The sequence below is a fragment of the Quercus lobata genome, chromosome 5 (genome assembly GCF_001633185.2).
Source record: "Quercus lobata isolate SW786 chromosome 5, ValleyOak3.0 Primary Assembly, whole genome shotgun sequence".
Lineage (NCBI taxonomy): Eukaryota > Viridiplantae > Streptophyta > Magnoliopsida > Fagales > Fagaceae > Quercus > Quercus lobata.
In genome coordinates this window covers 17912935-17924280 of record NC_044908.1, presented here as the reverse complement: position 1 = coordinate 17924280, position 11346 = coordinate 17912935, and the positions used below count along the sequence as shown (strand labels likewise).

General features: G+C 31.9%; 1 protein-coding gene across 1 annotated transcript; it reads left to right on the top strand.

The window, feature by feature from the left end:
- The first annotated feature begins 5974 nt into the window (after window positions 1-5974).
- Window positions 5975-10332, top strand: LOC115990102 (LRR receptor-like serine/threonine-protein kinase IOS1). The gene is made up of 13 exons (XM_031113964.1): window positions 5975-6059; window positions 6148-6688; window positions 6778-7256; window positions 7363-7501; window positions 7591-7662; window positions 7772-7843; window positions 7923-8003; window positions 8171-8353; window positions 8492-8681; window positions 8758-8896; window positions 9256-9318; window positions 9396-9585; window positions 9918-10332. The coding sequence occupies exons 1-13, from the start codon at window positions 5975-5977 to the stop codon at window positions 10330-10332; spliced, it is 2649 nt and encodes an 882-aa protein (XP_030969824.1).
- The last annotated feature ends 1014 nt before the right edge of the window (window positions 10333-11346 follow it).

The following is an 11346-nucleotide window of genomic DNA, read 5'->3' as shown; positions in this document are numbered from 1 at the left end:
TGGCCTCTAGAGACTCTAGAGTATTAAGGATGCATGTCAACAAGTTTGTGTTACAATTTCCACGCTGAATGAGACTTAAAAGTTTAATTTTGCATTACGTTGTAGGTACCAAACATAATAGAAGTATTAATATATATATATATGAATACATAGTTTGATGAACTGTCAATTTGCTGGAGAGTTTTTCTAGTGAAGATGACAATGACCACGTCGTTATGATATTCGATCCGTTTCTTTATTTTACTATAAATTATACATGGTCGACGCATTTCTTGTAATAATCAAGACATCATAGATTACGATGGTATAGGGGAGTTCAAGCGAAATTGGATTGGTGACTTTGCCCTTCTATATCTAGTTCATGCGCCTAAGATATCAATCAAGTTTGATTATCTAAATCTTGGTATCATAATTGGTTATGGTTTGCTAGGTAAAACATATAGCCAAGGTGAATGATGGAACTAAGATTTCACATCCTGCCTAAGGGAACATTAAAAGTAATCAATAAAATATAAAATAATTGGACAAATACTGATTCAAGAAATACTACAAAATTTTGGAGGGTTTTTTTTTTTTTTTTTTTTTTTTTTTTTTTTTTTTTTTTTTTTTTGGTGGTTTTGTGTTTAATAAAACCTTGTCCCCAATCCAATCCATTGTAATGTACAAAACATACATACCTACACAAATCTAATTTATAACAATATCCAAAATCACTAGTTAATTACTTATAGTTGAGCTTCATTGTAATAGTTTATATAGCAAAGATTGACGTATTACATGTTCAATATGGGACTCAACATGCATTTGTACAACATTATCATTTAATCTATAATCCAACATAATCTGTATGGAGAAGATTATGCTATATTCCATGAGTACATTAACGTTGTATTCTCTTTCCTCGCACAAATAGTGGAACCCACTATTATGTGAGTGTAGGGAATTGATTAATAGCCATGACCGCAAAGAGCTATGAGAGAGATCGATATAGAGAGAGAGAGTGAGAGAGTGATCGAGTAAGAGAGAGCGAGAAGAATAAAAAAAAAAAAAAAATCGTAAAAAACTCTGTAGAATTTATACAACTTACGTGTTTTTATTTTCAACGTTTTATAATTGTTGATAAAATATTTAATTTATTTTTTTCCACATTTATCTGACTGTTGATATAACTTTTCCCTGTTTATTTATTTTTTTAACACCTATTTCAATATTTTATTTATTTTTTTCCACATTTATCCAACTGTTGATATAACTTTTTCCTGTTTATTTATTTTTTTAACACCTATTTCAAAAGTTATGTCGACTATGGATTTTTTTTTTAACACATGTTTCAACAGTTATACCAACTGTAGAAATAAATATATGAATTTCTTTACTTTCATCGATAGTTGTGTATAACTATAGAAATTTAAGGTTTTTATTAACACTTTTTAGTGACCGTAGATAAAAATATGTTGAAAAAACTCAACTTTGTTGTAGTGGAATAAAATATTATTGTACTCTTGAAGTATTATATTATTAAAATGTTATACAAGTATATATACCAAGTATTTTATTTATAGAAACAAGATATCACAAATAGTAGCGGAGCTATATATTTATTTTTGAGAGGTTCAACTAATTTGTTAAATCATTTATATGCTATATGGTATGTTATATATAGTAGTGTAAAAATTCATAGAGTGTTGGTCTAGTGGTTCTTGAGATCTTATATGATCCATGTGTGTGGGATGTGGAGGCTACACATACTCGGGAGAATAGTAAATTCTATAATAGTTTTGGATAATGTTAACAAAAAGTAAAATAAAAATACTAATGTAAAAAAATTATAAACAATTTCAACATGCAAATGAAGTATTTTGTAACTAATAGACATGTAATTACTTTATGTGTATGAGACATGGGGACTATACGTACTTGGGAGAATAGTCAATTTTAGAATAGCTTTGGAAATCTGCGTTAACACAAAGAAAAAAAAAAATAATGTAAAAATATTATAAAAAGTTTGGACATGCAAATGAAGTATTTTATAACTAATAGACGCATATAAAAATTTGCCAATCAAGCTTAATAGATGTGTTAAAATAAGAAAAATATTACACTTTTTACCCATTTTTGATCAAAAAGCAAAAGTGTAAAATAAGAAAACAAGACCGTATAATGTAAAAGAAAAATGTAAATTGATTTTAATTTTTGGCTATTACGAAAAATTAGGTCATTTTAGTCTTATTTAATATTATTTTAATATTTTAATTAATTGAAAAAGTTAAGAGTTGGAATAAGATTGTTGATTATAAACCATCATAAAAAAAAATAATGATACAATTTTGATTGAAGGCTGCGAATTTTATATAGTAAAAATTATTTTTACACACATATAAATCAATTTTGAAGGCCCCAGCATGCGCGTGCACACACACACACACATATATATATATATATATATATATATTGAAATATTCAGAATATTTATGCCTCGGCCTCACAAGTCAAATGTAAAAGTCGGTTGGCTATTTTTGTAAGAGGGAATTATAAAAGAATATTTAAATAAATAATAAGGCGATTTCCATTAGGGCTCATAAATACTAGTGTAACAGAATCTCAAGACATTATTGTTCGTTAATCAATTCTAAAATTTACTCCACCATGATATCTTCATTGTTATGAAATTGTTAGGGAAGCCTCTATATATATAGGGTAACATTGACTATAGTTTTCATTGGAGACTGCATGAATTATTCATAAATAATATATACTTGCAATGGCAGATATTCTCCGTCTATCAGCTTATATCGAACTAATAAATTGTACAAGCATGTGGCTCATTTCGTGGAAGTCATTAGAGTGGAGAAAGACCTGGTCTACTGTATGTATGGTTTTGCTTTTCTAAAATAAGTATTCTTGGAACCTACGAAAATATGTAGTAGGTGGTTCGATAATATTTAATTTAATCCAAACTTGTCTATTTGTTTGAAAATGGGTATGGATAATTTTTTTAACCAGTAATGAAAACAGGTCAACCCGAACATGTTGGGTTAGTTTGGCCTATGGGTCGACTCAATAATTTCGCAATTTGTTGTTTCTAACTTTTAAAATCTTTCTACCGATTTTGTAGCATCTAATTAAGTTTCTTATCACTCGCAAGTTCTAATTATTTCAACTAAGAAAGTGTTTGATGATTGAATAAGAGATCTTGGGAAAAAATTGCTAAATAGCATAATTTTTAGAAAAAATTGTTAAATAACACATGGTTAAATTTATTTAGTTATGTAGCATGTTTTTTAGAACTCAAGTTTATCAAACTTGAGTTCCAATGAAACTCGAGTTCTAAACATTATATTTGATTAGATTGCCATAATGCCTATAACTCGAGTTTGGTAAACTTGAGTTTCATTGAAACTCGAGTTCCAAAAAATATGTTACATAACTAAATAAGTTTGACCTAGTGTTTTTTTCCTATTTTTTTCCAAAAATTATACTATTGGGCAAAAAATGCTTAGAGATCTGGTATTTAATTTCTACCTACACTAAAAATCAATTGACATCTTAGTTTGATGATAAAGTACACAATAATTTAAAGTAGATGTCAGATGTTGAAATGTACTCTTTCAAAAAGGAAAAAAAAAAGTTTCTTATCACTCATTCTCAATCTTTCTCTTTCCTTGAGTTTGATGAGAGACAAATTAACTTGCAAAAATTGCAGCACATCTTTGCTAGGTCGGTCTTCCCATCTCGCTTAGTTTAGTAGTCGTTGATATGTCACTCTCTCTTCTCCCTTTGTTGGGATAATTAACCACCTAATCGATCATTGAACAGTAATCTTTACATAAATTCGACCTTAATTATGCGTGTTTGTTTCTACTAGCCTTACTTTTTTTTTTTTTTTTTTTAAATTATTATATTTAACTTTGCTACCAAATTAAATATTTTTTCCCCTTTAAACAGTAAAACAAACCAGATCAAGAAAATTCAACTATTCATTTGTTTTATATAATTCTACTCAAGATGATTTGATAAAGTTCTCACTACCCTTTTGTGCTTAAATTTGATTGAACGAAAGTGTACCCTAAATTTGTGCTATCAGCTATGGAGCATGGAAAGTCAAAAACTTGCCAATCAATTATCAATCTCCAAATGTTGACGAAGACTTATTGAATAAATTGTCCCTGTAAGAACCTCCCTCACATGGTGTTTGACAAGGTGGTGGAAGATGGTGAAGGTTCAGCCCCCCACTTGTTTTTGTTAAATGATATCTTTAATTCAGCGAAAGAAAAAATGTTCATATTCTCGAAATTCAGATATTATTTTGATATATATTACAATCCATTGCGCTGGTTTGTGAACAAGTTGCATTTGATTATTGTTTAAAGATTTCACTAATGAAATTCCGAGTTGTTGCTGAGACGTCAGCCCTTATATAACAATATATGTCACCATAACTTGTTGGACTTTCTACTTGTTTTTGAAGCGAGCAACACCCTTTCACACAGTACAAGTAGTACTCCAATTGTTGTATTAAGGCTTGGGATTTATATCTGCCAGGCTAAGTCAAACTACAGAGTTTTACTTACGTCCACATTGACTTGGAGTATAATTATAAGAATTTTGTAGGTACCATGACTATGAGTACTAAATAAGTAAATTTGACCATGTCGATAAGAGATTCTATCTTTAAGGTACGTACTTTAGTAGCAACTACGTTTTCAATAACAAGAAATTATTATGATGTTGATTGGTGGTTTTGGTCTTTTACGTCTAGTTCATGCGTAGGATCCCCACAACCCCACTTGCCTTCTGTTTTTATTTTTCTGATATATGTAATGCGAAAATTTCATCACATAATAATCGAATCTGCTATTCCAAATAGAAGCTTAATTAACAGTCATTTTCCTTTTTGGCTGTAAACTTAGAAAAAGAAAAAAAGTGGTAACTAATTAAATGAATAATTTGTAGCCAATTATTTGTGTGTATAACAGAATATACAATTAATAAATTAAAACAAACATATACAAAATTACAAATTTTTTTTTTTTTTTTTGTTCTCTCTAAAAAAGAGAAAGAAAAAAAAAATGCAAAAGTAGCTCAATATGAATGAAGACACAATTGGCAGCCACCAATAATTTGGTTAGACAACTAACGCTTGTCTAGAATCATAAAAAGCAAAAAATAAAAAATAATAATAATAAAATAAAAAATATATTAATAATATAATTTTTGTTCATATATTTATTTAAAATTACAATAAATATTAATAATTTTTTGTATGAACCACACAACATAATTTTTTTTTTATTATTTTTTTAAAGATGTAATCAAATACTGAAAAAAACGTGTTATTTTTTTTCCTGAAAATGATTTTTTTTAAAACGTTATCCATCGAAAGGGTAGCATATTTAAATTCTATATATAAAAAAAGGTTAAATTAGTTCTTTGGATTTTTTTTTTAATTTTTTTTTTTAACTCAAGGTTCACCAAAAAACTAAATTAACCCAATAAATTAGTTCTATAGGGACCATTTGCCACTGGTGTGCATGCAAGTCAACAAATACGCACATACAACTTGCGATGGAGTTAACAACGCGGGCACCATTCTTCTTATGACTTTGCCTATTAACTTACTTCAATATATATATAGTAAACTTTTATGAATTTTATTTTTTTATAAATATTTTAGATTCCATTGGAATGGGTCATGTTTGATTAACTTGTTCACACTCCTGTTTTTGGTTAATTTTACCTCTCACATTATCATTGATTAACGGATACAGCACGTAATTACAAGGAATAAACATGAAAAGTACCACTTGATTAAACAATTTGACAATGTCCTGGCATTTTTGCAATAGAATATCATCCTCTTACCAATGAGAACAAATGATTAAGTTGCTATATATTCTACTTCCTATACTATATTAGCTATAAACTTAATTATAAGCCTTGCGGCTTTCTGTTCCTGAGCAAGAAGAACCTGAAAATGGTTACAAGGATGTTCAATCATTTTCTCTTTGCATTTCTTGCTGGTTTCTCTCTACTTTTGGTTCATGGCCAGGATCAATCAGGTATCGTTATCTAAGTCTATCAGTTTTAATATATATTATCTCTTAATTATTGCCCATATGGCTAAGGTCTCTCTCTATTTTTGGTCAGGTTTCATTAGCTTAGATTGTGGGCTACCAGCTAATTCAAGCTATACTGAGCCAATAACAGGCATCAATTATATATCAGATGCAACGTTCATAGACACTGGTGTAAGTATGAGCATATCACCTGTGTACAAAACAAATAGCCTTGAACAGGAGTATAACTATGTCAGAAGCTTTCCTCAAGAAACCAGAAACTGTTACACAATAAGTCTTACAAGTGGCACCAGATACTTGATCCGAGGGAGTTTCTTGTATGCGAATTATGATGCCAAAAGTAAACCTCCAGCATTCGACCTGTATATTGATGCTAATAAGTGGGATTCAGTGACATTACTCGATGAATCCACATTCATCTATGCAGAGCTCATACATGTCCCAAAATTAGATCATATTGATTTTTGTCTGGTGAACACGGGCCATGGTGTACCGTTTATTTCTGCATTAGAACTTAGGCCACTGAAAAATGACACATATGTCACTGTAGCTGGATCATTGTCAACTTTCGTGCGGCTTGATTTTGGTACATTAACCAATCAAACATATAGGTGAGTCATATTTTTTATACCATACTATGATTTTTGTAAGAACTTTGAAGTTCAATATTTTCTGACATGCATTATTGGAAAACATTTAGGTACAAAGACGATGTTTTTGATCGCATGTGGTTCCCCCCTACGGCCATGGTTGATTGGACACCAATAAGTACTTCGCTTACAGTGGATGGCATAACTCACAACGATTTCCAACCACCATCAGTGGTCATGGATACTGCCTCCACAGCAATAAATGCAAGTGTACCCATGACATTCAACTGGGTGGCCCCGGATAATACAACCCAATATTACGTCTACATGCACATTGCTGAAATCAGAGAGCTCAAAGCAAACGAATCTAGAGTATTCAACATTTCTCTAAATGGGGTGTTATGGGGTGGACCTATAATTCCTAAGTACCTGCACACAACCACTGTATACAGCCCTTCAGCCTTGAAAGGGGGAAAATTTGAGTTTGTTCTTTATAAAATTGAACAATCAGCTCTTCCACCACTCATCAATGCCATTGAGGTTTACAAGGTTGTAGAGCTCTTACAATCTCAGACAGACCAACAAGATGGTAAATTATTCATAATGCATTGTTTTTCTTTAACAAGGTTTTTGGTTTGTCTTAATGTACATGATCTCAACTGCCATGTATCTCTTGTATGCATTCGAAACTTTAGTTGATGCAATGAAGAACATCCAGTCAATGTATGGAGTAACAAGAAATTGGCAAGGAGATCCATGTGCCCCTACAGCGTTTGTGTGGGATGGATTAAATTGTACCTCTAATGCTTATGAATCTCCTACAATCATATCACTGTAAGCATATGCCTCCAGACAACCTACAAAACTTTCTAACTTTAGTCCATATAATGTTAAAATAACTTAAAATTTTTTCTATTAATTAGGAATTTGTCATCAAGTGGATTGACTGGGCAGATTGCTCCTTACATATCAAATCTCACATTGATACAGTACTTGTAAGTATCGAAATCTCACACTTTCAATTAATTTTTATGTAAGAGTCTAAGCCCCCCCTTTTTTTTTTTTTTACAATCAATAAGTTTTTAATTGGATTTTTTATTTCAGGGATCTATCAAATAATAACTTAACTGGACCAGTGCCTGACTTTCTCTCAAATTTGCAATCATTGAGGGTCTTGTAAGTTATTAGGATCTGGAAAGGTATTTCAAAACTTCTATTCAAAAACAAAATCATCATGTTTTCTCAACCTTTGCAGAAACTTAGAAGGAAACAACTTGAGTGGCTCACTTCCTGCTGCCCTTCTTGCCAAATCAAAGAGTGGTTCACTGTTATTAAGGTCAGCTTTCTGTCATAACTTTTTTTTCCCATTTTTCATTTTCATAACTATCCTCCTACAAGAAAAATATCAAAGAATTACATTTACACCTATTTCTAGCACATATATAACAGACTAATGGTGGTCGCAATTCTTTCATTTTTCGCCGTGAATTGTTTTAATGATAGTGTGGGAGAAAATCCAAATCTATGCTCATCAGTTTCTTGTACAACGGAGCAGAAGAAGAAGAAGACGAATATTATTGTTCCAATAGTGGCATCAGTTGGCGGATTGTTCTTGTTATTAGCTGCAGCTGGTATCTTTTGGATATTTAAAAAAACAAAAGAAAGAGAAGGTAAGACAAGCACAAAGTCTACTAATCAAGGCTAAATGTTTATTCAAGTTGTATATTCCCATTTGAAAAAAAAAAAAAAAAATTACTCAACATATATTATATTACAACTCTTGATGATCTTAGGGAATGTGACGGGAGGTAACACAACCAACAGTATGCAACTAGAATCAAAGAATCGACAATTTACCTACTCTGATATCCAGATGATTACGAACAACTTTGAGAAACTTCTTGGTCAAGGTGGGTTTGGCAAAGTTTATCTTGGTTTCGTAGAAGGAAATCCTGTGGCTGTAAAGATGATCTCCCAATCAGCAATTGAAGGGTATCAGCAATTTCTGTCTGAGGCACGTAACCACAACCTGTGCCATATTTTTTAGATCATTCAAATATATGAAAATAAATTGTGTCTTTATATTACAGGTTGAACCTCTTATAAGAGTTCATCATAGAAACTTGACTATCCTTGTTGGATATTGCAAAGAAGGACCCAATCTCGCTCTCATCTATGAGTATATGGTGAATGGAGACTTGCATTCCCATATTTCAGGTCTGGTCACAAGTATAAGTACAGGTTTCACATTTTTTGGTTGTTCATTTTGATTTCTGAAGATCACAAACTTTCTATGGGTATATTTTAATAAGCCTATCGGCAAATTTTTTCACAACCTGGTTTCTTGTGATTGGTTTATAACAAAAGTTGTATTAGCGGTGGACTCATAAAAAGTGATAGTCCTATAACCAAAACTTTTAACAAGTTGTAAACAAGGTTGTGAAAAAATATATCTTCCTACCATTGCTTGGAAAATTTAATAAATTGCATGGACAATATTTATTCAGCGGAAATAGAACTTAGAGAAAGGGCAAAGTAATTACTTCATGAGACTTACTAGTTACTACCGTGGAATGCTTTGGATGCAGAAAATAACTCAAATATCTTAAGTTGGGAAGGCAGAATTCGAATTGCATTGGACTCTGCACAAGGTAGTCTTAGCATAATTATTTTCTAACATGCATCTTTTCAGCTTTTCAATGTATGAAGTGTGGATTTTCAAATGCAGGATTGGAGTATCTACACGATGACTGTAATCCACCCATTATTCACAGAGATGTGAAGCCATCAAACATCTTGTTGAATGAAAAATTCCAAGCCAAGATTGCTGATTTTGGCCTGTCCAGAGTTATCCCAACAGATGGTAGCAGTTATGTGACAGCAACTGTTGCTGGCAGTCCAGGCTACTTAGACCCCGAGTAAGTACCGGTTTGTTAGGATGGTTTAACACCACACTCTTTTGAAGTATAACTTCTTAAAACCTCATTTTCTCTATTGAAATAACTTTTGAAACAATAAAATACGTAAATAATGAAAATTATTCTCTACTGATTTACTTCACCATACAAACATAGTCCATTATAGGTCTAGTTAACATCATCAAAATTTAAAAAATTTCAACAAATCCAATGACAATTGCAATTAAAAGAAAATAAAATATCTTAATATACCCTTCTGAAGTTTAATCTGTGTCAAAAATATTTTCGTAATTGGTATCAACCTTTTTTTATTTTTCCGAGAGGGATTGCAGGTACTTCAGATCAAACAAATTAACTAAGAAAAGTGATGTATATAGCTTTGGAGTTGTTCTTATGGAGTTAATCACAGGTCGACCTGCTATAAAGAGAAGCACTGAGCCCGTTCATATAAGTCAATGGGTCAATTCCACTGTTGCGCACGGGGATATTCGAAGTATTGTTGATCCAAGATTACCAAACGGAGATTTCGATCTCAACTCTGCCTGGAAGGCTGTTGAAGTATCCCTGACTTGTGTATCTGAAAATCCCCTCAATAGGCCAACCATGAGTCAGGTAGTTATTGATCTAAAGGAATGCTTGGCAACAGAATTAGCTCGAAGGAAGGAGGACAGTGTGACTGAATCAAATGATTCAAGTCCAATTTTCACAATCCATGTGACTGCTAGAACTAGTCCTTCAGCAAGATAGTTCTTAAGTTGTTCCAAGCATTAAAATTTTCATACTTAATCTTGAAGCTTTCCTGCTTTGTCTACTTTTCTTTTTTTATGTCGTTGCAATTTATTTGTAATCAGATCATTATGTGTTAAAACTAGTAGCTATGATGGACAATTTATTTGTGATATGTACCTATTAATCTCAAACTCGATCTATAAATTCAGCCAATAAAATTTGGAGAACTCTTCAGTACAAGGTTTTTCTTTTTTCTTTTTTCTTTTTTCTTTTTTTAAAAATTTGGGGTAGACTGCCTATTTTTTCCTCAAGACGAGCTTTATGAAAGCAGCATCCTAGGATGGAAGAGGAGTACCATGCGCAATAGTGAGACCGATGAGGGCTCAAAGTCATCTCGAAGAGGCATCATGAAGTGTATAAATTTGTTGTGATCACAGTATTTGGTAAAGTGCTTCATATCGTCTACATGTTTTTGTGGAGAATCTGGACCAAATGATTGTTCCCACGTATAAAAAACTTGGGAATAAAAATAAATAATGGACTGACTTGGTACCTAATGCATTTCTTGTAATAATAATCTGAAACTCTTAAAGCTACGTCTTGAGTGAAATTACAGCAGTTGGCGAGAAAATATCAGATTGCCTTTGCAATTCAAAATTCAAAGTTTTGGCATGAGACTCTTGATGATGGGAACCAAATCTTAGATCAACTAAGACAGCATCTCGCACAGAATACTGTCTCAATCTTTGAGGTATATAGCAAAGGCATTTTCTGATTCATCCTTCTTTGGTACTAGGTTGGAAATTTCACCAAAGACAACCCCATAATTTTCTGCCATTAAAGAAAACTGCCACATTTTGAACCGCCATGTGTAGCATCATTAGATTGGGCCATGGAAATAAATGTGATTGGATATGTAGGGGTTGGGATCAAGTGGCTTGGAGGGTTACCCACATTTCTAAATGACCTTGACATAAGCTTGTTGTATGATTAACATCAACTTTGAAAATGTAAGATTTTAAAAAGCTGTAC

What these genes read in the sequence shown, in the direction of transcription:
- LOC115990102 (XM_031113964.1), top strand. Translation starts at nt 5,975, where the DNA reads ATGGTTACAAGGATGTTCAATCATTTTCTCTTTGCATTTCTTGCTGGT. An exon ending in TCAGACAGACCAACAAGATG is followed by an intron (nt 7,257 to 7,362) that starts GTAAATTATTCA and finishes TCGAAACTTTAG; the next exon opens with TTGATGCAATGAAGAACATC. An exon ending in TCTCCTACAATCATATCACT is followed by an intron (nt 7,502 to 7,590) that starts GTAAGCATATGC and finishes TCTATTAATTAG; the next exon opens with GAATTTGTCATCAAGTGGAT.